General features: G+C 46.8%; 1 protein-coding gene across 9 annotated transcripts in view; it reads right to left on the bottom strand.

The window, feature by feature from the left end:
* Window positions 1-24143, bottom strand: part of DEPDC5 (DEP domain containing 5, GATOR1 subcomplex subunit) — a 91909-nt gene that overhangs the window by 36456 nt on the left and 31310 nt on the right. For 6 of the 9 annotated variants that reach the window (XM_059893870.1, XM_059893875.1, XM_059893872.1 and 3 more), the window contains exons 21-29: window positions 23169-23389; window positions 19908-20111; window positions 17915-18050; window positions 16831-16928; window positions 8988-9053; window positions 5445-5628; window positions 5094-5254; window positions 1986-2103; window positions 1344-1511 (exon numbers count right to left, since the gene is read on the bottom strand). In XM_059893870.1, coding sequence (XP_059749853.1) covers window positions 1344-1511; window positions 1986-2103; window positions 5094-5254; window positions 5445-5628; window positions 8988-9053; window positions 16831-16928; window positions 17915-18050; window positions 19908-20111; window positions 23169-23389 — 1356 coding nt within the window. The remainder of the gene's footprint in view (window positions 1-1343; window positions 1512-1985; window positions 2104-5093; window positions 5255-5444; window positions 5629-8987; window positions 9054-16830; window positions 16929-17914; window positions 18051-19907; window positions 20112-23168; window positions 23390-24143) is intronic. The other 3 variants (XM_059893876.1, XM_059893874.1, XM_059893871.1) reach the window with 1 other exon arrangement.

Here is a 24143-nt window from a genome sequence, read left to right on the forward strand (position 1 = left end):
GGATGGCCCTAGAGATAGTCATACTGAGTGAAGTAAGTCAGAGAAAGACAAATATCATATGATATCACTTATATGTGGAATCTAAAAAAAAAATGGTACAAATGGACCTATTTATAAAATAGAAATTGAGTCACAGATGTAGAAAACAAACTTATGGTTACCAAGGAGGAAAGGGGCGGGGAGGGACAAATTGGGAGATTGGGATTGACATATACACACTACTATATATAAAACAGATAACTAATAAGAACCTACTATATAGCACAGGGAACTCTATTCAATTCTCTGTAATGACCTATATGGGAATAGAATCTAAAAAAGAGTGAGTATATGTATATGTACAACTGATTCACTTTGCTGTACAGCAGAAGCTAACACAACATTGTAAATCAACTATACTCCAATAAAAAAAAAGAAAAAAAATCTATATTTATATGAAACCATCATATTGTACACCTTAAATATGTACAATTTTTGTCAATTATACCTCAATAAAGCTGAAAAAAGATTTTTTAAAAATCCTATGATAAACCATAATGGAAAAGAATACAAAAAAAAAAAGAATGTATATATGTGTATAACTGAACCACTTGGCTCGACAGCAGAAATTAACACAACTTTGTAAATCAACTAGACTTCAATTAAAAAAAAAAAAAAGATGTCACAAGCAGTCAGGAAAATGTGAAGAGCACTGACATTCCACCAAAGAGCACATCTTGGGACTTCCCTTGTGGCACAGTGGTTAAAACTCCGCACTCCCCTTGCAGGGGCCCAGGTTGGATCCCTGGTAAGGGAACTAGATCCCACATGCATGCCGCAACTAAGAGTTCACATGCCACAACTAAGGAGCCTGTGTGCGGCAACTATGGACCCGGAGAGCCACAACTAAGGAGCTCATGTGCTGCAACTAAAGAAGCCCATCTGCTGCAACTAAGGAGCCCACGAACCACAACTAAGGAGCCCAGCTGCTGCAACTAAGAGCCGGTGCAACCAAATAAATAAATAAATATTAAAAAAAAAAAAGAGCACATCTTCACCAGGTTTTTTGCTGTTGTTTGTTGTTTCATGCGGTAAAATATACATAACAAAGTTTACCACTTTAATGATCTCTAAGTGCACAATTCAGCAGCATTCAGCACATTCACACTGTTGCGCAACCATCCACGTCCATCTCATCGCTGAGTTTTTAACCCAATGCAGATGTGCTTTTTCCCTCCATTTTCTTTTTCTTTTTTTTTTTTCTAAAACAGGCATCATTTTGCAATCAGGAGAAAGGACAGAGACATTAAAATACGGACACATGCAAGGTGGCGAGGATAGAAAGTGAAATCGGGGTCTCTGACCTGAAGTCCTCGGAGCCGGCAGAGCAGATGTACTGGTCTAAGTAATTCCACTTGTACTCCTCCAGCCGCTCGTGCGAGAATTCCACCCAACAGGAGACGAACTCCGAGTCTGAGTGGGAGGGGCAGAGGCTGTAGGTGTAGTGGATCTGGGCAGATTCGTAAGGGTACCTGAAAAACAAAGGGCATGGCCTGAGGTCCAAACAAGGATCCCCCGCCTCCCCCCAAGTCTCCTGTACCTTTTCTGTCTCAAGACATTTAGCAGTATCCTTGGCACTCGACCCTCGACCACAGTAACCAAAACTCATCCCAGGGGACTGGTAATGGAGATTTCTCAGTTCTTCTTAAACTTTCTCATTCTTCTAGCCTCATACTCTTTATTTTTAATTGGCATGTTAAGACTCATGCTGAACATTATAAGCTGGATCAAATCCCTTTTGGAAGTAGGTGAGCTACAGCCATAAAGTACAACCCTAGAGAGCAAAACAGTAACTCCGAAAGAAAAACCAATTACTCAACCTCCTTGGTTTGAATTACGTGTTATACACATAATTCAGTATGTGGACAGTATGTGTTAGAAACATAACTTAGTAGTTGGACATAATTTAGGACAGAGCTGAAAACTTTAAATACCCAAGGACTCACTTGGGAAGGTATCGTGTCACTGTGATCATCTTATCCTTCAGTGTGACTTTGTGGAAAGTTCTGCCCATGCTCAGCCAGTACTGGTCTTCCTCCTCAGGGCGGTTTCGGGACACAAGGCCTAACAGGGAAAAAAATAAATAATTTCCTCCATCTGGTTGAGGGTCATTCCTTTAACAGGCAATTGCTTCTCTTCCATATAGATTTAGAAAAGGAGAAACAAAAGAGGCAACACTTTCTTTCCAGGGGCAGTTTCATGGAAAAGAAATATTCTTGGTTTAAAAAAAAAAAAAGTCCTGAAGTGGGCAGATTTTTCTGTTACTGAACCAGCCAGCAGGAGGTTAGAGCCTGGGGGTGCCTACAACAGCTGGCCGAACAGCCCAATGCCTTGTCCTCTGTGAAGGAAAGTTCCAGAGTAGATGTTAATTGACTAAAATGGAACTCCACTCCCCTAAGGCACAAACTGCCACCTGGCATCTGAGGCCCTCAACCGCAGGGATGGCCAACCTAGCTTTTGGCCCTCAGCCCCCGTGACGCCCACACTGCGGCACCACGTCTCAGACTTAAAGGACCACCACGTTTCAGACTTAAAGGACCACCACGTTTCAGACTTAAAGGACCACCACGTTTCAGACTTATTTATTTGCTCGAATTGCCTTCTCCAAACATTTGCTCCTGTTGCTTCTTCTGCCTTCTTTTCCTGGGCGACCGTCGAAATCCTAGGGATCATTTAAGGTCACCATCAAATGCCACTTCCTCCAGAAAGCTATCAGACCCCATCAGCGGTGAATTCTACCCTGGATGCAGCTCTTTGTGTGTCTCTGTCTCACACCTTGACAAACCAAAAGTTCCAGGAGGCCAGGACCCAAATCTTGTTCGTCTTTGTATTTTCAGTAGCGCCTGATAAAGTGCTATTTCAGAGAAAAGGAAGTAGGCAACCTGGACAGAGCCACTGACACGAAAAGCAGATTCATCCCACTGCTCTTGGGATAAGAACAAAACCCTTCACGTGGGCCTGTGCAGCCTGGGTCTCCTGACATCTTCGGCCACATTGCTGGCTTATTCCCAGTGCTCTCCACACCGGTCTTCTTTTGGGTGCCCAGAAAGTCTCACGAGGTCTTCCAGCCAACAGGGCCTTTGCACGTACTAACCCTGCTGCCTGGCATGCTTGGCCCACCTGTTCCTGCCCTCCACTCCTCTCTCACTAAAGACTCCTGCATGTGTTTCAGGTACAGCAGCAGCTCAAACATCAACTCCTCAAAGAAGCCGCCCCTGACTCTCCAGACCAGATCAGGTCCTGTATTAAATATTCTCGCAGCCCTCTGATTTTTCCCTCACAGTCTTTATCGCAACGTGGAATTGTATATCATAGTTTGACTAATGTTATTTTCCCCCACAGAGCAGAAGCTTCAAAAATACTAATGAGGACTTCCCTGGTGGCACAGTGGTTAAGAATCCGCCTGCCAATGCAGGGGACACGGGTTCGATCCCTGGACCAGGAAGATCCCACATGTGGCAAAGCAACTAAGCCCGTGCACCACAACTACTGAGCCTGCACTCTAGAGCCCGCGTGCCACAACTACTGAAGCCCACGCGCTCTAGGCCCGTGCTCCACAACAAGAGAAGTCACCGCAGTGAGAAGCCCGTGCACCGCAACGAAGAGTAGCCTCTGCTCGCCACAACTAGAGAAAGCCCGCGTGCAGCAATGAAGACCCAACACAGCCAAAAAAAAAAATACTAATGAACGAATGAATGAACACAGTCATATATTCTTCAAGGCACACTGTCATACACCAGGCACAGTGGTTTCCGTGGTGGAGGACAACAAGATGCAGCTGAAATCACCCTGGCACTCAGAAAGGTTACTATTCAGTAGAGTCTATAATGTGCAAAGAAGGCATCACGTGATACGTATCACAAGGGGCTTTTAGAGAAAATCCAGAGGGAATCCAAAGCTTTGTTGCGAACAACAGGGCCTGGACTGGAGGACTGCTAAGCTCTCATTAACAGGTCCACACTTCTTTGATCCTCTAACCAGAGGAGCTTTTTTTTAATTTTTGGTTGCATTGGGTCTTCATTGCTGCACACGGGCTTTTCTCTAGTTGCGGTGTGCGGGCTTCTCATGGCAGTGGCTTCTCTTGTTGCGGAGCACGGGCTCTAGGCGAGTGGGCTTCAGTAGTTGCAGCACGCAGGCTCAGTAGTTGTGGCTCCGGGCTCTAGAGCGCAGGCTCAGTAGCTGTGGCACATGGGCCTAGCTGCTCCGTGGCATGTGGGATCTTCCCGGAACAGGCTCAAACCCGTGTCCCCTGCATTGGCAGGCAGATTCCTAACCACTGCGCCACCAGGGAAGTCCCCAGAGGAGCTTTAATGAAGCCAAAGATGGCCTGAGGTTTGGTGCTGGCTGGTTAGGGAGCAGGGGAGCTCATTAGCTACAAGGAGGAAGCAGGGGACTAACAGATGCTCAGTGATGGTTCCAGGAAGTGACTGCCGGTGTGTGGTTCCAGGCCCCTGCACGTAATTCTCGCTGCCTGACTTGTTTCAGAGGAGCCCTCCAGAGCCCAGCTCTGACTCAGCTGGCGCCACTGAGTCTCTGCCACTCACTAGCCTCTGCCACTCACGGACAAACCATCCCGGCTTCAAGTCTCTGAGCTGCAGTGACAAACAAGAGAAGATGAATCCAGAATGGGAAAAACAAAAACAAAAACAACAAGTTTAAACTTGAGGTTCAGGTAACATGAGAAGACCTACTGTGTCAGGCACTGTGTGAGAAAACCCAGGCTCCTGGGTCTGGAGTATTCACCCTGTAGTTTGACAGCTCAGCCCCTGCTTGGCTGCCTGGGACCCCGAGGTACTGCTCAAGCCAGGCTGGAACTTCCTGAACTTGGTCATACCCTCTCCCTTAAAAGGAGAGCTGGAGATTAAAGAGAGTTTTAAGATAACTCTGAACCCAGTGGAGAGTTTAATTCTCATGTAAAGTTAGATTTAGAAGGGAAAAAAAATGTGTGTTGAAAGACAATGACTCCTAAATGTATGTATTCCCTACTATCTTGAGAACCTGCTTGCACAAACTTAGTAGAGAAGAGAAACTACAGTCCAAAGAGAACAGCTCACCACGGCCATAGAGCGGGCTGCTGCTGAGTGGGGGCGGGCCAGCGGGGCTGGGCTGCTGCGCCCTGGGCTGCACGATGATTTGGTAGCCCTGCATGAGCCGCTGGCAGACGAACTCCTCAAACACCTGCTGAGCTGTCATCTGCACACCCTCCTCGTCCCTCCTGAAAAGACAGACGGCTGTTCACAGGACATGCCTGGCCCGGGGCCGTGTGACACTCAGAGTCCCTGGGTCCTTGGCTTCATCCCCACGAGCCAGCCCTGATGACCCTTCCGTGGTGGTACGTGAAACTAACGATTTGTAAACCAGTCTTGGGAGAAACAAAAACTGCACGCCTTTCCTCTGCCACCGACCTGTCGATGTCGGCCTCTGGGAGGAGATCGTAGCAGCCCTCTGTGTAGTCGTTCTGCAGGCCCTGGCGGTCGGGGAAGTAGTCCGTGGTGAGGGGGAGGCACGCCGGAGTGGTGAGAGACTTCCAGTCCACGCCAACTGTGCAACAGAAGCCTGGCACTACAGGGGGAGCAGACAGCGTCAGAACTGCCTCGTGTGAACAGGGAGGAAGGTACGTGTGGTCACCAGGCAGGTGTAGGATGGCGGGGGGGGGGGGGGGGGGTGGGGGGGGAGGGACGAAGGGAGGGGGAAGGAGAAAGTAGGTGGTGACAGGTGATAAAATTGCCAGGAAAGGGGTGGGGGGGGGGAGAAAGAGAGAGAAACAGAGGCTGTTAGATAATGCAGTGCTTATCCAATCCCATCATGCAAATGGGATGCACAGCCGATACTTTTCATTTTCTGCTGATCACGAGCTACAGCCGCAATGCCAGTGAGGTTACCGCAGGTCAGGCCAGGCCAGGCAGTTACACATCGAAGCAAATCAACATTCCGAGACTGGAAGAGAGGCTCAAGCTGGAAGCCTCCCCTGGGCTGATGGAGGGGCTGGATGGGGAGAGGAGGAGAGCGCAGCCGGATTTTGGAGCCGGATTTTGGAGCGAATAGCACACGGGAGCAGAATTCAGGATTGCAAAAATAAGTCACAGATCCAAAAGGGTAGGAAGAGGAATCAAGGAAGGATGTCTGGGAGTTACAAGGCCGGAACTTTAGGAGACAGGGTTTAACAATCTAGAAATGAAAGCTGCCATCAGTAGAGTGGGCCCGACCACACGGGTCTGTCCAAAACCGCCTGCTCTTTGGGTAAAGCAGGGTTTCTCCACCTCGGGGCATGAAGGCTATTCTAGACCAGATAACTCTGTTGTGGGGGCTGTCCTGGGCATTGTAGGATGTGAGCAGCACCCCTGGTCCCTACTCACTAGATGCCAGTGACATCTTCTGGTTGTCAAAACCAAAAATGTCTGCAGACATGACCAAATGTGCCCTGAAGTGCAAAATACTCCCCGGTTGAGAATCAGAGTTAAAGTAATGGGGCGGTTATCTCTCTAAGTCATTTAAGTGAAAATTATTTGTCAAATCTCCATGCGAGGGAGCAACGAGCAACAGATACACTCCATGCCTCTGCCTCTGCATTCCCAGTGAGACCCTCATGCACCTCACTTCTCGTGGTGCCCTGCGGCTTACCGCGTGCTGTACCCCCTCACGTCACCTCCTCTGAGCAGGTGTGGAGGCATCATCGGCCCCTTTAAACACCTGGCCGAGCCGAACCCACCAGAGGTCACAGGGCCAGAAGCCACTCTGCTCAGGGATCTTTCCTCCATACCGTGACCGACACACACCACCCAGGGCAACAGAGCCTCCCTGAGCCCGGAGTTAGGGGACAAGAAGGGGATTGCACCCTGAGTCCCAGCAGGAAACATGCCCTGTGTGGCAGCCCTGCTTTGGGGAAGATGACTTGACCTGCAACAGGCCTAACTCCACGGTCTCCACTCCAGGTCCTGGGGTGACTTTTGGTTGGTTGGTTTGAATTTTATTTTATTGTGGTAAGAACACTTAGCATGAGATCTACCATCTTAACAAATTTTTAAGTGTAGCGGAGGGTAGGGTGAGGCGGGGTGGGATGAATTGGGAGAATGGGATTGACATATATACACTAATATGTATAAAATAGATAACTAATAAGAACCTGCTGTATAATAAATAAATAAATAAAATTTAAAAAAACAAACAAAAACAACAACAACAACAACATTTGTAAGTGTCCAATTCAGTATTGTTAACTGAGGAGAGTGCCGAGCAGCAGGTCTCCAGAACTTACTCATCTCTCAGGACTGAAGCTTTACGCCCACCAATCAGCAAACCCCCCCCCACTGCCCACCTTCCCACAGGCCCCAGGCAATCACCACTCCACTCTCTGAGTCTATGAGTTTGACTCATTACAGGCCTTGTTAACTCCTTAATATTTCAAGAACTCAAAACACAGCCAAGGGGGAAGGGGGGAGGGAGAGGGATGGACTGGGAGTTTGGGGTTGGCAGATGCAAACTATTACATTTAGGACGGATAAACGACAAGGTCCTAATGTATAGCACAGGGAACTATACTCAGTCTCCTGTGATAAACTATAATGCAAAAGAATATGGAAAAAAAAAGTCTATATGTGTATAACCAAGTCACTTTGCTGTACAGCAGAGACTGGCACAATGTTGTAAATCAACTAAACTTCAGTTAAAAAATAAATAAATAAAATAAAATAAAATAAAAAACACACTGCCCACGATAACCTAGTTAACACCCCAATTCCCCATAGGGCAGACGAGGGATGAATTTGTTCACACTTCTTGGTTAGAACCAGCAGCAGAAGGTGGGCACACAATGCAGCCCCCGTGGGGAGGCCAGAGACAGAGGACACTCTATCACTGTGCCTTCTTACATCGTTCTGGCCGTCACCAGCTTCCTGACCCTCAGGGATTATAAAAACCTTTTAGAAATGGTGTCTGCGGGCACACACTGAGATACGGAGAATTCAAACCCCGTGGTGAGAAAAGCTCCCAATTCTTAGCTTGATGATGTTCTTTTCATGGGTAAAAGGTCTGTGTGGTCTCTTTTCTACCTCCAGTATCTTCAGGCCCTGCAGAGGCCTCTGAGGAGGTCCCACCTCAGAATCATTCAGTTAACAGTAATAAACACAGATGACAAAATCCAGTGCTGGGGTTGTAGAGAAGAAACAGGCTAATCTATTCAGGGCTGGCAGCTTTCTAGAAAATAATCAATCTGCCAACTATTCTTTGGAATATATTCCGAGGATCTGAACCAAGAGAAAAAAACACACCCACTGCACCATGCATTATATGCTAAAAAACTAGAAATCACCCAAATGGCCACCATTAAGGCATGATTATCCAAAGCACAATTTAATAATGTGTTTGATATTGCCATGAAAAATGACCAGTATGCCGGACCTGGAGAAGTAGTGAAATGATTGTTAAGTTACTTAAAAGTGGGGATAAAAAGACTCGGTGATGTACATATATCCACTGGTCACAGTGAAGTAAAGCAAAGTCGATCAAGCAGTAGAATTTTTTTTTTCTGGTCTTTTGCTATTGTTGATATTTAGATGTTCAGCTATTTCAATAGATAAGGATGATCAAAGCAAATGCAACCCAGACAAACACTTCCAACTACAGGGATGTAAACAGTTTCAGGTCTTATTCCTTCTTACTTCTCCCCAGAGCCATCGTTAAGCATTTGAGAGCCAAGGCCAGCTTTGGGAATTCCGCTACCCTTCCTGTGTGGCCCCGAATCACATTCCAGAACAGGTCATTTGGCCTCCCTGCCGCTTCCATCGGAGAGGCTGCAGAGTCTCCCCTCTCCCTTCACCACTCGGAGACGTGTGAACTTCCAGACCATTCTCTTCGCACAGGGCTCCCTCTTGCTCCCCCCCCGTGCCTTGACCACCCACCCCACGCCCCCACCTCCCTGCCACCTTCCCCCGTCAGCAGGCCCCTCTTACTTGGGTCTGGAGAGGTAGAAACACTGTCCTCTAAAGAATCCTTATTCTGGGTCCTAGGATTCATACCTGTGGAAAGATGAAAAGAATCTGTGTCAGTGAGACTCATTCTGCAAAAAAAGTTCTGACCAGTTATGGTTTAAAAAAAAAGCCCCAAACTGTAGCTAAAAATAAAAAACCAAGTACAAATTCTGTGTTGAGTATCTCCAACAGCACAAAAGAATCCATCAAAGAAAAATGAGCAATCTAAAGTTCGGGAAGGAGCCAGAACTTTACTCTGAGGTTATCAATACTGTTCGCCTAACGGGACCTTTAGTGCACATGCACAAAAGCAAACAGCAACCCACCACTTAGAATAAGAAACGGGACGAATTTCAAAGTCATTTCAACTAATTAGAGCAACCTTTAGCAAACACAAGATGACCTATTTAAATTTAGTCCACTTAACAGTCATCCTCTGAAATTTTCTTTCCTGAAGCATGGCTTCCTGGAATATGACACAGGACATCAAAACTCACTACTGCAAGAGAAAAGCAATGATTTTGCCTGTAACTGGGCTGAAAGGAAAAACAGAGAGTCTTTGAAATGCAACTTATTGACTGAAAAGTAATAGAACTAATTTCAAAACACACATATCAATATTTAAATGTCCCTTTCAAAACGCATTTACTAGGGAATTCCCTGGCAGTCCAGTGGTGAGAACACTGCGTTTTCACTGCCAAGGGCACGGGTTCAATCCCTGGTTGGGGAACTAAGATCCCGAAAGCCGCGCATTTACATTTACTAGAAAATTAGGATAGGACTGGAAAGATCCTCACGAAACTGTCAACAGTGGCTATCTCCTAGAAGAAAGCTGGAAGAAGTGGTGGGAGGGAAAGGAGATCTTGGGCTTTTTACTGTAAATACTTTCGTGTCAGCTGAGTCTTTTATAACAAGAACAAATACTTACAAATCCCTTGTGAAATTTTTGAAAGGACAAGTTATGACCTGTGAGAAAGTATTTGCAAATCGCACCTCTGGCAGAGGACGTGTATCCAGAACATATAAAGAACTCTAAAAACTCCAGAGCAGGAGAACAACCTGATGAGGAAATGGGCAAAAGATATGGACACACAACCAGAAGGCATGTGAAAAGATGCTCAATGTCATTAGTCATTAGAGAAATGGCAAATCAGAAGTTCGGTGGGATACCTCTGCACCCGGGTCTCTTGGGACGGCTAGAAGGACTGCTCACGCCAAGTGCTGACCAGGATGTGCAGTAACAGAAACCCTTATCCACTGATTGTAGGAATGCAAAATGGCGCGCCGCTTTGGAAAACAGTTTTGCAGTTTCTTTAAAGGTTAAAGATATATTGACCATTTGACCCAGCAATCCCACTCCTAGGAATTCGTCTAAGAGAAATGAAAATTGATGTTTACACAAAAACCTGTTATGTAAGTTATGTAAGTGTGGCTTTATTCACAACCCAAAGGTCTTCCAACTGGTGAAGGGATAAACTAATACATCCATACAATGGAATACGATATGGCAATAAAAAGTACTGAACATGACTTTGGATGCCGGCAACAACTTGGATGAATCTCGAATTATGCTCAGTGAAAGAAGCCAGACTCAGAAGGCTCCATGTTGTATGATTCCATGTGCAAGACTTGCTGGGAGAGACTAAAGGGACAGAGAACAGATCAGTGGTTGCCAGGGGAGGAGGGAGGGGTTGAGTACAAAGAAGCAGCACAAAGAATCTGAGGGGTAATGGAAATGTTCTGTATCTTGATGTCTTTGTTGGTGGTTATGACTCTATGCATTTGTCAAAACGCATAGAACTGTACACTAAAAAGAGTGAATTTTACTCTATGTAAATTTAAAAGTAAATAATTTTTTTTTTTAATTCAGAAAGATGATGTCACTTGGCCAAAACAATTTTAGAACTTCTTTTTTAGAGCTGCCTTCAGTAGATTTTTAAAAATTACTAGCCATCGGGCTTCCCGGGTGGCGCAGTGGTTGAGAATCTGCCTGCCAATGCAAGGGACACGGGTTTGAGCCCTGGTCTGGGAAGATCCCACATGCCACGGAGCGACTAGGCCCGTGAGCCACAATTGCTGAGCCTGCGCATCTGGAGCCTGTGCTCCGCAACAAGAGAGGCCGCGATAGTGAGAGGCCCGCGCACCGCGATGAAGAGTGGCCCCCGCTCGCCACAACTAGAGAAAGCCCTCGCACAGAAATGAAGACCCAACACAGCCATAAATAAATAAATAAATAAAATTAAAATGAATATCACCTTTAAAAAAAAAATTACTAGCCATCATAATAAGAAGATACAATCTATTAAGTCAGAAAAATAACACTGCTTCATTTTATTCAAACCCACACTAAGAGGCAGATGTGAGGTAGGTGTTATCCCTTTTCCACAGATAAAGAAACTGAGGCACAGAAAAGTTAAGTAACTAACTGAAGATCACACAGTAAGGAAGTGACACCTGCATTTAGACTCTTTCTGTGCAACTCTACAGATGCTTTATTTCCTGACTATCCAAATGGGGCACCAGTTTTCAGCTACTGAAAACGTTATCTGTTCTCTGTCAACAGCCAAAAGCCATTTGGAGCTAAATTTTCTGAAAAAGCTAGCTTGACCTACAGCATCCATTTTCACACAAACACAAAGCATAACAAAGAAGAAGCAATGGGGTAGATTTTCTTGTCTGGCCTGAGAACTGGTATGAAGGCAATTACAAAACCGGCATTCTCCGAGCGATGCGAGCAATAGGAGAATTACTAATACATCGCCTCATGGGTTTGGATTCTAAATTTCATCATTAGAGCACCTTTTTTTTTTTTTTTAAACCCAACCCAGACTTCATCTATGAGAACTGAAATTCTTACCCTCATAAAGAAACAGTTCAACTTAAGAATTGTGTGAGCAATTATTTGTGTTCAAAGAGGCAACCCATCAAAGGGTTCTCGGAGCACCTTTGGCTTCTAGGCCCAGAGCAGACCTGCCCATCTCTAAGGGATAAAGCATGTTCAGTCTTTTGTGCCTCCCCTGTCTTCCGTCCCCAAACACATTTTATTTGAAAGAAATGAAAAGAATTTAAAGAATTTGAAGAAATAAATATTTTAAAGGCTTCTTTGAAGCTACTTTCACAGTTTCCTTACAGCTCAAGCCCAGCACACAGCCTCTCCCTGCAGCTCTGCCTCTGAGGCTCAGCTTTAGGCCCGCAGACTCACCACTGGCATGTGAAGAACCCAACGACCTGGGAGGGCAGGGGGGAGACCTCCTGGGTGGGCGGCTCTGCTCCAACCCAACATTTGGGAATGAACCTCTCTCTCAAAGTTGAAAGTCAGACACACCGCTCGGGGAGCCAATGCTCAGAAAAGCCAACTCAGCTCTGTCTCTTTTGATAGCTGTTCGGAGTCAAGAAGTGTGAATGTGTTCTCTGGTTGCTAACGTTCGGCCAAAAAAGGTAATCTGTGTGGGGCCTTTGGGGCTGCTTCCAGGGGACACCTGTGCCTGGGGCGAGTCACTTCTTCTCTCTGGGCTACAGAGATGGTACTTCCCCACAAACACCCAGCCTGGCCTGGATGAGTAACTCTGTGCGCTCTGATTTAGTTTGCCTGGTAGCTCTCGGGCCAAACCTGCTGCACATACCTAATACTCAACACAAACACCAAGTTGCAGATTCTGAGTCCCGACGGTAAAGAGAAAGAAAACTTGGCATCCACTGATTTTCTTTATCAAAATTCTCTAGCACAGTTACCCCCATCAGGGGGATGACACTAACAAGTCTTATAAACGGGTGCCCAGTTAAAGAAACAGAGGGATAAACGCTGCCTGCCCAGACCCACCAACAACCTGGTTCCTGCTGGGCAGCACAGGGCCAGGAGGGAAACCCGCAGAGATGCCAGCCCTGTGAATCACAACTCACCTATGAGTCAGGTCCAAATGCAGGCGAAATCGGAGTCACGCCTGCATGCCTGCACATGGTGCAAACCGCCAAGGCCAGGAGGCAGAGGTGGGTCACAGGTGAGGTTTTCCCGTTTCTCTTCCATTTTTTAATGAGCGAAATGTTCATTAGTTTTGTTTCGGCCCCCACTTTGTCCCCAGACAAGGACCCGATGTGATAATTTTGCCCTTAAGGAACCCGATCTACTTCTGATCCTTCAACAACTCTGTGAGGCAGGCAGGCAGGTGAAGATCTTTATGTCCATTTCATGATCTAACTTCTATTTTCCAAGCGTCACTCTGAACCACTATGCTGAAAATAAACTCTACGGGAGGGCAAAGGGAGGAGGCTGAGAGACCAGTTAGCAGGCCACTGCAACAATCCAGGTGAAAGATGAAGGCTTCTTGGGTTGGGCTATGACTGGTGGAAGTGATGAGACATGCTAAGATTCTGGATATACCTGAAGGTAGATCTGACGGTAACTGGTCATTGCACATGGTAATACAAATTAGAATGATTTTCCCTAATTTCTCTCTGTGGCTAGCTGACATAATTGATCAAGAAGTTCAAGAGCAAAGACTAGAGTCAGTTCCCACGCGAGGCCAGTGCTAAACCACCTTCCCATGAGCCCTGGCCCCTTAATTTTTTTTTCTAATTAATTAATTAATTTATTTATCTTTGGCTGCGCTGGGTCTTCGTTGCTGCACGCGGGCTTTCTCTAGTTGTGGCAAGTGGGGGCTACTCTTCGTTGCAGTGTGCAGGCTTCTCATTGCGGTGGATTCTCTTGCTGAGGAGCATGGGCTCTAGAGCACAGGCTCAGTAGTTGTGGCGCACGGGTTTAGTTGCTCTGCAGCATGTGGGATCTTCCCAGACCAGGGCTCGAACCCGTGTCCCCTGCATTGGCAGGCGGATTCTTAACCATTGCACCACCAGGGAAGTCCCAGCCCTGGCCCCTTAGAAAACACATGCTCCTGGTCACAAAGGGACTGGGCAAGGGTAAGGATGACCCTGTTTAACTATATCGCCCTGACTGGAGAAAGAACCCAAGGAGCCGACACCTGCTCTAAGAAGCTAAACACTGTAGGACATATTTACGAATTGATAGCTCGTATACCAATTAAACAGAATAATTCTGTGGGCTGTTCAACTGCTGTCATTCTGGCAGCTTGGTTTTAGAAGTATAAATGTCTTGTTAATAAACACACTAAACACTGTGAGGAGAAGATAAATAAAGATAAGCTCTTTCAGTCTAGTGGAGAAGCAGACGCAGAAACAAACAGTGGGACCGGGATATGCCAAGTGTACAACTGCGTCTGGAGCTACGTGGAAATGTGCCTCACACCTCCTGGGAGGGCGCGGGGGGAAGCAAAACCACCAGGGAGGGCTCCAAGGAGGAGGTGTTGTTGGAGCTGATCCATAAAGACCAAGTGGATGTTTACAAGGCAGAATCAGGGGTTGAAGATAAAGGAAAAAGCATATTCTGTAGATGGACTAGTCTATGCACAGAAACATCGGGACAAAGATCTTCTGAGAAGCCACGACAACAGCTGGAATATAAACTGTGTTCATCTAATAAGAGTAATGACAACAACAGCTCTCGTTTGCTGAGCGCTCACCATGCGTGCCAGGCACTGTCCTTAGCGCTTTGCGTGGATTATTATCACACTTAATACTCAACCCTCCTCACAGATGAAGAAACCGAGGTACAGAGCAGTTAAGTACCTGGCCCAAGGGCCTCGCCGCTCTTTAGAGGTGGAGTCAGGACTCATGTCCTAAGATTCCAGAGCCTGTGTTCTTCCCACATGCAGGGCTACGTGGGAGTGGAGGCAGGTGAAGGTGTAAAGGCAGGTGGGGCCCAGGTGACGACAGGCATTACAAGCTGTGAAGAACCACTAAATGGTTCATATGTGGGACAGAGAGGGTGATCAGACCAGACCTGCATTTGGAAATGGCTCATTGGTGACAGTACAGGAGATGGATCGGAGGGGACACGAACAGAGCAGGAGGATGATTTGAAGGCTACGGTGACAATCCTGGCCAGAAATGACACGGGTCTGAAACAAAGCAACAGCGGTGAGAATGGAGAATGTGGCCCAGAGTCAGAAAAGGAGAGGCAGGTGGGCAGGCGGGGGGACAGCAAGACGTGAGCTCAGCTGCCGGTAATTAAGGATGAGTTAGCCAGGAGTCATCCAGGTGGGGAGCCCATCAGGTAGATGGATCTATGACTCAGGAGCCCAACAGGGAGAAGGTGAGCCCGAGGTGCAGGGGGCAGCAACCGCTTTCCCAATGCGTGTGCACCAGGGAACTCAGCTCAGAGGCCTCCAGGATGGTGTCATTTGAGGATCTTCCACACCAATCGCTGAATAAGGATTCTCTGCAACTTCCCGCTTTTCCCCAGACCAGATTGTAAAATTCCAAGACTCGTCTTCTGAGGAATCATCTGGTCTACGTGAGCTACCCACCCCAGGCCCGGAAGCACTCCACGACCACTGTGGGCAAATCCCAGTGCTGTTACCACCTGAGCCCATGGTTCCCCAGCTTCAGGTCACCAGGAAACTTGCTCAAAGTGTGGTCCCATGAGCCCCAGAGCAGCCCTCCTTGGTACAACTTGACCCCAAACAGCCGGGAAGGTCAAACTCTGGGTTCCTATAAAATGGCTCCTTCTTTTAGCAAAACAATAGAAACATTGCCTTTAGCATATTCTGAAGGTACTTTAAAAGAGTCTGGTAGCCAAGTAACATTTTTAGTCCCCTGAGTACAGGGATAAAAAGTATCTTATTCATCCCCAAATTTTTATTCAATTTGTTTCCTCATTCAAAATGAATGACAGAAAAGATGCACTAGAAATAGGAAGGAAATAAGTATAATCCTTTAGTAATTCTCTCACTGCCAGTCCAGTTTCCGAGCCTTAGCTATAGGCCTCTAGAAACATCGCTGGCTGAATCCACCCGTGAATGGAGGAAAACTTCATTCACCAACTTAATACAACTTCACTTTCATTACGCCTTCCTTAAGCCAAGTTCCACAAATGCAAGTTAACTGATAGAAAGCTAAGACACAAAGTAGCAGCACCATTTTTTCTCTCAGTTTTAATGTTTTTCATATTCATTTTGTACAATTATCTGTCCTTTGAGGCTTTCCAAAATCGGCCCCCCACCCATCCAAATTCATGTTCCCCTACACCATAAAGGCTCTCTGAATACTGCTGCTGAAATCAGAAACAGCAGGACACCTGGCTACTAGCTTGAGAGATTAGTGTAACATCTTCACATCTCTGGGTGTTACGTTGCCACATATGTAAAATATACTTAATAACTTACTCCCTACTGGGATGATCGCATAAGATAACAGATATACAAGTGCTTCCAAAAAGCATAAACCCTGTATTAATACAAGTTCCTACTCTCCCTCCACTTAGAATCCCTCACCTTCTCACTCTCCTCCTGACCAAATTCTACCCCTTCACATCTGAGATGCGTGCGCACTTCTGTAAGTAACAACGTCACCCTTCTCTTCTCTCAACTCATAGCTGGAACCACACTGCTCCCTCTGGGTCTCTCCTGATTGTTTTTATGGGGGTGTGTTTGCCCCCACACACACACATAATTTAAAGCTCCCAGGCCTGGTGTTGCCCTCAACAGTGATCTCATAAGCAGCCCTCAATCACGACTCACTGACAGTCCAATGATAAATGTGTTCCTGACCAACACGTTCTCGGCTAAAAACGTAAAGTGCAGCCCATTTATAATTCCATGCATTATACAGCACTGCTTCTAAATAGGTCACCCGAAATTGTGGCTGAAATGATTCGGAAATAGACATGGCCCTGCTCTTCTGGTTCCCACCTCGCTTCTAGGTGTGGGCCTGCTCTGACCATCCCCACTCTGTTACCTCTTGGGTTGGTTACCTGCACCACTGCTGCTGAGCAGGCCGACAGAAAGCTCTTCTGTTCCAGTGAAGTGCAAGAAGGACGTGCCATCGCCAGGCTGGTGGGAAGTGCTGTGCCTGCAGAGAACAGAGCCCAGCCGCCTGGCTTAATGCAGATCATCACCTCTTTTATCCTGCTCACCCTGTCTCCTGGGGGTTTTCATCAAAAACAGGCCTGAACATTTGGCCACACAGGCTGGCAAACACTGAGACCCATACCATGGCCACCAGGCTGCAGGGCTTGGAGTGTGTGCCAGCTCTGGCCTCCTGCCCTGGCACCCCAGCTGCTTCCCCACTGCCATGTCAGACGCCTGCCCCCTCCGTCCTAAGACTCCCCTTGCTGATACCCACAGGACAATGTGAGGTGCTTGAATAGAGGTACCAAGTTAACCTGGGAAAGAGGTTATGCCCTGCCTGTATCCCTCATCCATCCCATGGGATGTTGGGATGACTGAAAAGGGACCAATGATTGCTCTTTGCAAAGGTAACAGATCACAGCAACAGCGGGTAGTGTAGCATGGACTAGAGCATGTCAAGGCTTAAATTACTTTCTTCCTAGGCTGACTCTCTTCAGGTGCCTTGTAACACATTCAGGATCCTGGTTTGAAAAGACTTGTTTCTACAAACACAGGCCTTGGTTTCCATTGCTTTTAGCATCAACTTCGTCTAAACCCAACAGTGGAATTCCTCAATGACCAAAATGACAAAAGTCATACACTGACTGCCCAAAACACACAGCGGGAACCACCTGCCTTGGAACTCGTTTTCTCCCATGACTGAGGATTAGGAGAAACTCATGACTGAGGTTGACAAAGCATGTTTTGAATTAAAGCAGAAGCTAAAGCAGGGCCTGGGGAACATCTCTGGCAAAAGCATCTCAGGCTATTTGCTGTGCACTGGCCCGGTGGCGGGGACGACGCTGACAAAGGAAAGGCCCACACGCGTGCGGTGTCTCCGAGTCTCACGAATGTGACGTTTCGCAGGCAGTCTATTCTGCTGTCGCCCTGGGTGCCCGAGCGCGTTCTCACAGTACCTCCCACCCGGTACCCAGTGCCCAGCCTCACCTTCCAGTGGCTTCATGGTATGCCAACTCCAGCAGCTCTGCAGAGGAGTGGGTCGGGTCCCTCTGCCCGCTGCCCTGCAGCTCTGCCATGTTCTGTCGGGTCTGGTGATGGATCTGGATGGCCTCTCCAGATGGTCCTGCCCAGACAAAGATCCACTGAGCATCATTCCCCCGACAGCCAGTGCTGTGCACTTCACCTCAACCTTCCTTCCTTCCCGCTGCTGGGACGCGGGTGATTGAAAGGCGACCACACCACAGAGGCACATCCTGTCTGTGACCCTCTGGCTCCCAGATGGGACATCGCCTCTTCCAAGCAAGGCTCATCCTCCTGTGAGGCCTCAGCCTAAGAATATTTTGGGGTCCTCTGTCTCGCACATGTCAACTGAGACACAGTAAAGAAAGATAACAGTATGGGAGACTAGGGCCCCTCCCAGGAAGGTCAACACAGGCGAAACGAGAAGGGACACACGAGAGAAACACCGATGACTCTGTTAGTACTTGAGACGATAACATCTCCTACTTCAAGAGCAGAGGACGCACAAGGGCAAAATGGACATCGAGTAGGAGATAAGTCAGAATTAGTCGCAGCTACGGAAATATGCTTCCTGGAGAATGATAGGTTTCACAGCTGAGTGTCCAACCAGGTTAGCGGGGATTAAAGGAGAGAGTATTTGGGCAAACCCCAAACGTGGAAGAGGCAAAACACAAGCTGGAGGCCACAAACTCGCTTGGGAAAGAGAAAAACCTCTGAGGATGGGGGTGAGGAGGTGGGAGGTTGGGGAGCCTGGCAGAGGAGGGCCTTGGCTCTTAGAGGGCCAGGTGGGCAGAGTATTTAGTAAATACATTTAGCTTTAGAAAAGCGTGTGTGATTGGGGGGGAAAGCACAGAAGCAGGAAGAGCTGACGGTCATGGAAGAAACATCAATAGTTCTCGTAAGAGAACTCGAAGGGAGCCAGTGGGGACAATGATGGGGAGAAAGGGACACCAGAAAGAAACAGGTCAGGTGACAGATTAGGATAGAGATAAGGGGGGGCAAAAAGGGGGTTGGGAATGACCCCCAATTACAGCCAAAAGAACCAGATTCATTGCTCACTTATTTAACTTGTAACTCTGAAAGCAAGTACCAAAGAAAATAAGTAGACACTTGCAGGCATTCAGCAGGATGACTTCACGAAAACACCCAGGAGGTTAATGTACCTGTTCCTCCCCAGCCCAGTAAGAGCCCATCAAGCTGAAGTTTAATTTTAGCCACAGCTTTATAAAACCTTACTGTCATCTTCTTTAGGACAGAACACAGATCAGAAAGGATGAGCTAGGAAAAACAGTGAATTTGAAAAAAAATTTTTTTTAGTTTTGATTGGTTTTGAACTTTATCTAAATGGTATCATACAGAAAGTACTCTTTTATGGCAGGCTTCTTTCATTATCTTTGTAAATTTAAACATGGTTTGGGATATGGCTGTAGTTCGTTTTTATTTCAGCTTCCCATTATAAAAAATAGAACTCGTTTATTTTAAGCTTTTTTTCCCCCAATTTATTTAAACTAAAAAAAAAGAAAAAGAAAAAAAGAAATTGTTCACCCATTTCTCAAAAAAAAAAAAAAAAAAGTTTTTTTTTCTGCTGTCAGAGACCCTGAGAGGAAACAAAGTAACATAACTCCGTGTAACCAAGACTGTAACACTGACATCCAGAGAGAGTAAGGAAAGGAAGGCGTGAACAAGAAGAGGGACATTCGTCTCAGGAAAGAAAGCAGGTGGCAAAGCACAGTCCCTTGCAAACAGAAAAAGGAGCCCTTGGGTCTACACAGCTAGCTAGCTACAAAGTCCTCAAGGATCCTCACAAGAGCCCCGGGGCAGACAAAGGGGGCATGGCCGCCCCATCTTCCAGGTGGGGCACCGCAGGTGCAGAGAAGATGACACCCTTGACCAAGGCCACTCAGGGGATGCCAGGACTAGGAGTTCCCAGTCAGGGCTCTTTCCCGAGCGCCCAACTTACCCACAGGAAAAGTGTGCATCCAGCGCCTCCTGTTGGACGTAAGTTTCATGGGCATCCGCGAGGGTGCAAAGGGGTTGATCAGTGCCCGCTGGGGCACGTATCCCCCAGGTCGGAAGTGCAGCATGGACTCTGCGCTGCCCACGTGGAACCTCCCCGGCGCACTGGAGTCCCGCTGTGGTGGCTCCATCATGTTCTCCAGGACATCTGCCGGTTACCGTGGGGTGGGCAGGCACAGAGAGAAAGCACAGGGTCATGGTGAAAGCAGAACTAGGAGGACGATCTGCGGAGGCTGACAAGGACCTTGGAGAGCGTACATGTTAGGGAACGAGGGAAATGAGTGAAATCGCCAAACTATAAAGGAATGAAATATTGGGTTTACTTTTTAAATACCTGGGAGAAGGGGGTTCTGGTTCCTAAATTACTGGCCCAGTGAAACCACACCCAAACCTGATGGGGAGGACCACACATTGCCTGGAGACTCTAGATGTTGAGCTGGATGCAATGACTCAATAGTGGGTCTTGAGTTGTCTCCCTTTGGGGATGGGGCGGGTGCATTCTGCATGTGGGAGGAACAATACATGTAGATATTTGGTGACCAGAAAGGCAGACCCTAGCAGAGATAGCCAATGTGTTCACTAGACCTGTTTGATTTTCCTCTGAGACAAACAAGGAGACTGCAGTTTCCAGTCCCTTTGCGCTGGGGCCAAATAACTGAGTTCCAGCCAAGAGAACACAGGCAGAAGTGAGATGCTCCACCCGAAGGCCTGGACCACAAACCTCTCCACGCGTGATCTCCATTCTCCTCTGCCCTGCTGTGGAAACTTTGGAGACCAGTGTTGATAACCATGGCATCCCGGGATGGAAGGACCATGGGGCCCTGAGTGACTGGGTGGATCACAACCCCCTCCCATTAATGCAGTGGCCTGGAACATGAGTAAGCAATCAAACGTCACTGTGTTAAAAAAACTAAATTCTTGGGAGAAAAGAATGAAGAAATGGATGAATCCAGCCTTGATCAGGTAAGGAGATGGCATGATATTTAGACTCAACCTGTCCCATTCAATGGCAGACAGGTCCCTAACCTGAGTGGATCCAAGAGCTGAAACCTACAACCAACTCTGTTGGTGAGCATCCCATGTTTACTAAGCAAACACCCAGGTTAGAAAGTGGGTCCAGCAGATGCAAATTCCATGGCATCAAGGAATGTCTTGTCCACCATTATCTACCCAATTCCTACCAAAGAACATGGCACATAGTAATATTTTATTCCTCAAGCCATTGTGCATGCAAGAAGAGAACATTCAGTTCTCCATGAAAACTATATTTTTCACTGTAAATTAATGAATTGATGGTCCAATTTACCAAATAAGAAAGAATACAGTCTAGTTAGTTATCATGGAAATAAAAGGAGAGAACTCAACTTTTAAAAAGTTGAGTACACACTTTGAAAAGGATAAGAAATAGGACTAAGGGCTAAAATGGGTCAAAAATATGGGTAGAGGAAAGGGGAAATGTTTCCTATGCTACACTGGGTAGGTGGATGGGTGAGAATCCCTAAACATAACAGAGAAACTGGAAACAAAGGCCATGTGGATGGCATTGCCTGACACCGTTCCAGTGAATTGCTTTTTGGCTTTTCCAATAAACTCTCACATATCATTAACGATGTTGAAGTCAATTCTACCATTCAGATAATTTTTAAGAAAACTTGTTTTCAAAGCTACTTGGATTAAGAGCAACTTTATCTCCTCAGAGGAGAACTGGCTTTTAGAATAACAAAGGGTTTTAAAGGATTAATGTGTAGTTTAACTTTTACTACAGACCCTTCTAAGAATACGTTTAACAGAATGGGAATATAACTGTCATGCAAACTCAGAAATTTCCAGAAGGTGGGAAAAAGCTAACCTAGAAATTTTTTTTTTTTTGGCCGCAGAGCTTGCGGGATCTTAGTTCACCAACCAGGGTTTGAACCCGAGCCCTTGGCAGTGAAAGCGCGGAGTCCTAACCACTGGACCGTCGGGAAATTCCTAGAAATCTTCAAATGTATTAAAATTCTTTTGAATACTAACCCTAATTAATGTAGGTGACATAGGTTATATTCTATAGTCGTGTAATTAAATATTTGCTCCTTTCTCTTTCAGAATTTCCTTTTTATACTTCGAACCAGTTTAAAAAAAAACAACTTTTTTCAGCAGTCAAAAGATTTCCGGCTGTTGGCTCAGTGTCTATGGTGTCTAATGAATGAAAGCACCCTGCTCCTCGGTCCTCAGGTCCCAGGAGCCACCAGCTTCCCCTTCAAAGTTCTGGGAAACACTCCTCACCCTTTGGGAATCCTTCCAGGGCAACAGGAGGCAGCTGTGTGCACACAACAGTCCTAAGTCAGTGATTAAAAGTCAGGAGGGCTACTCCTCCATTTAGAAAACATTCTTGAAATATCAAAATTATAGAGGAGAATGATTAGTGGGAGGGTGTGGCTCTAGAGGGGTAGCAGAAGAGAGGCCGTGGGGATGGAATATCTTAATTGTGGTGTGGTTACATACGTCTACATATGTGCTAAAACTGCACAGACACACACACACACACACATACGCACAAATGCATGTACGACCAGTGAGCTCCGAATAGGCTCTGTGGATTGTATCAAGGTCATGTCCCTGGTTTTAATACTGTACTAGTTATGCAAGATGTTATCATGGGGGAAAATGAGTGAAAGCTACACAAGACCTCCCTGGATTTTTTTTTTTGGAATTTCCTATAAATCCATAATTATTTCACAACAGAAAGTTTTCCAGACAGGCAGGAGGGGGCTGTATACTTGAGCTGCAGATGCCGCTGGATGGGTAAGATAAGATACAGGAAAAGCAGCACCTGTACTCCCTGGGCCATGCCAAGTTAACAGGTCACTTGAAGTGGAATAGAGGAAAGAGGCTATTTTAAGTGTGGCTCGAATGGAAATGCTAAGGAAATAAGTAAACACTTTGACCTTAGGCCTAAGAAAAGCTCTACCTTAACATATGAAAAGGTAGACAGTTACAGGGAAGAGAGAAGAAAGGGTAAAGACAAAAATAGTATAACACACACACACACACACACACACACACACACACAAACAGCTAAGGCCATTCGTACTCACTGCACCTGCATGGAAATAATTAACATGTGGGACTTACAGCCCACACCTGTCCATAGCCCCGCCCATCCCCACTACAGGAAGGCAGCTGTCCCCACCCTGCCCAGCCCTGCCCAGCCCTGCCCTCTGACCTCGAGTGCTGGTGTAGCCCAAGGAGCTGCTGACTTCATACTGGTGCAGGTGGGGGTGAGGGATCATCAGGATGTTGGTGCTCCTGCCCAGGGAACTGTCGTCAGAAGCCTGGCTCCTCACCTCCTCTGTGGGCAGCGCCTGGCCAGGCAGGGAAGGGCTGGATGAGACATCGCAGGAGCTGGCGCTCTTCCGACTGTGACTCTCCCGCTCTCGCACGGACCTGGTGGGTGGGAGATCAAGTCACACCAAGCGGGGGATGCTGTCCCACCTCGAGTTACAACTCCCAAACGGATCCTCAGCCTGGGCTACATGGGAGGCCAATAACGAAAACCCCCAATGGGATCTCCGAGTGGGAGGTAATATAGGAGGGACTCTGTCCTGAGCAGCTGGAGACGTCGTGGAAGAAACGGGGGAGATGCCTGACAGTCATCCAATGGCCGGAGTCCCAGGATCAGAGCTGTAAAGAAGCGATCGCTCAGCCTGACCCCACCTCATCCCACCATCAAGCTCGTGTCACTGAGAATGGGGTTGTGAACCGATGTCACCCAAGAGGAAGCACACAGCACCGCCTGAGAAGTCTTCTGGCATCAAAAATTGAACCTAAATCTAACCAAGCCTCTAGAGATAATTGCCAGTTTACAGGAGATTCAGAGACAACAGGAAAAGTTAAATGTCATATGGAAATAAACAGACAAAGGAAGAAAGCAAGACACTCTGTGGTCACAGAAAATGACATAAGAGAAAATGCAACATGTGCATCTTCTTCAGATCCCAACTCAAACTAAGTAACTGTAAAAATCACAGTTTTGAGACAATTGGGAAATCTACAGAGGGACTGGCTATCAGGGATATTAAGGAATTAGTGTGAATTTTGTTACCAGTGACGAGGGTACTGTGATAACATTTTTTTGTTTGTTTTCTTATTTGTTAGAGACACATGCTGAAATACTTACAGGTTTAAAAAAAAAGAAAAG

This window comes from Balaenoptera ricei, chromosome 14, assembly GCF_028023285.1.
Source record: "Balaenoptera ricei isolate mBalRic1 chromosome 14, mBalRic1.hap2, whole genome shotgun sequence".
Taxonomy (NCBI): domain Eukaryota; kingdom Metazoa; phylum Chordata; class Mammalia; order Artiodactyla; family Balaenopteridae; genus Balaenoptera; species Balaenoptera ricei.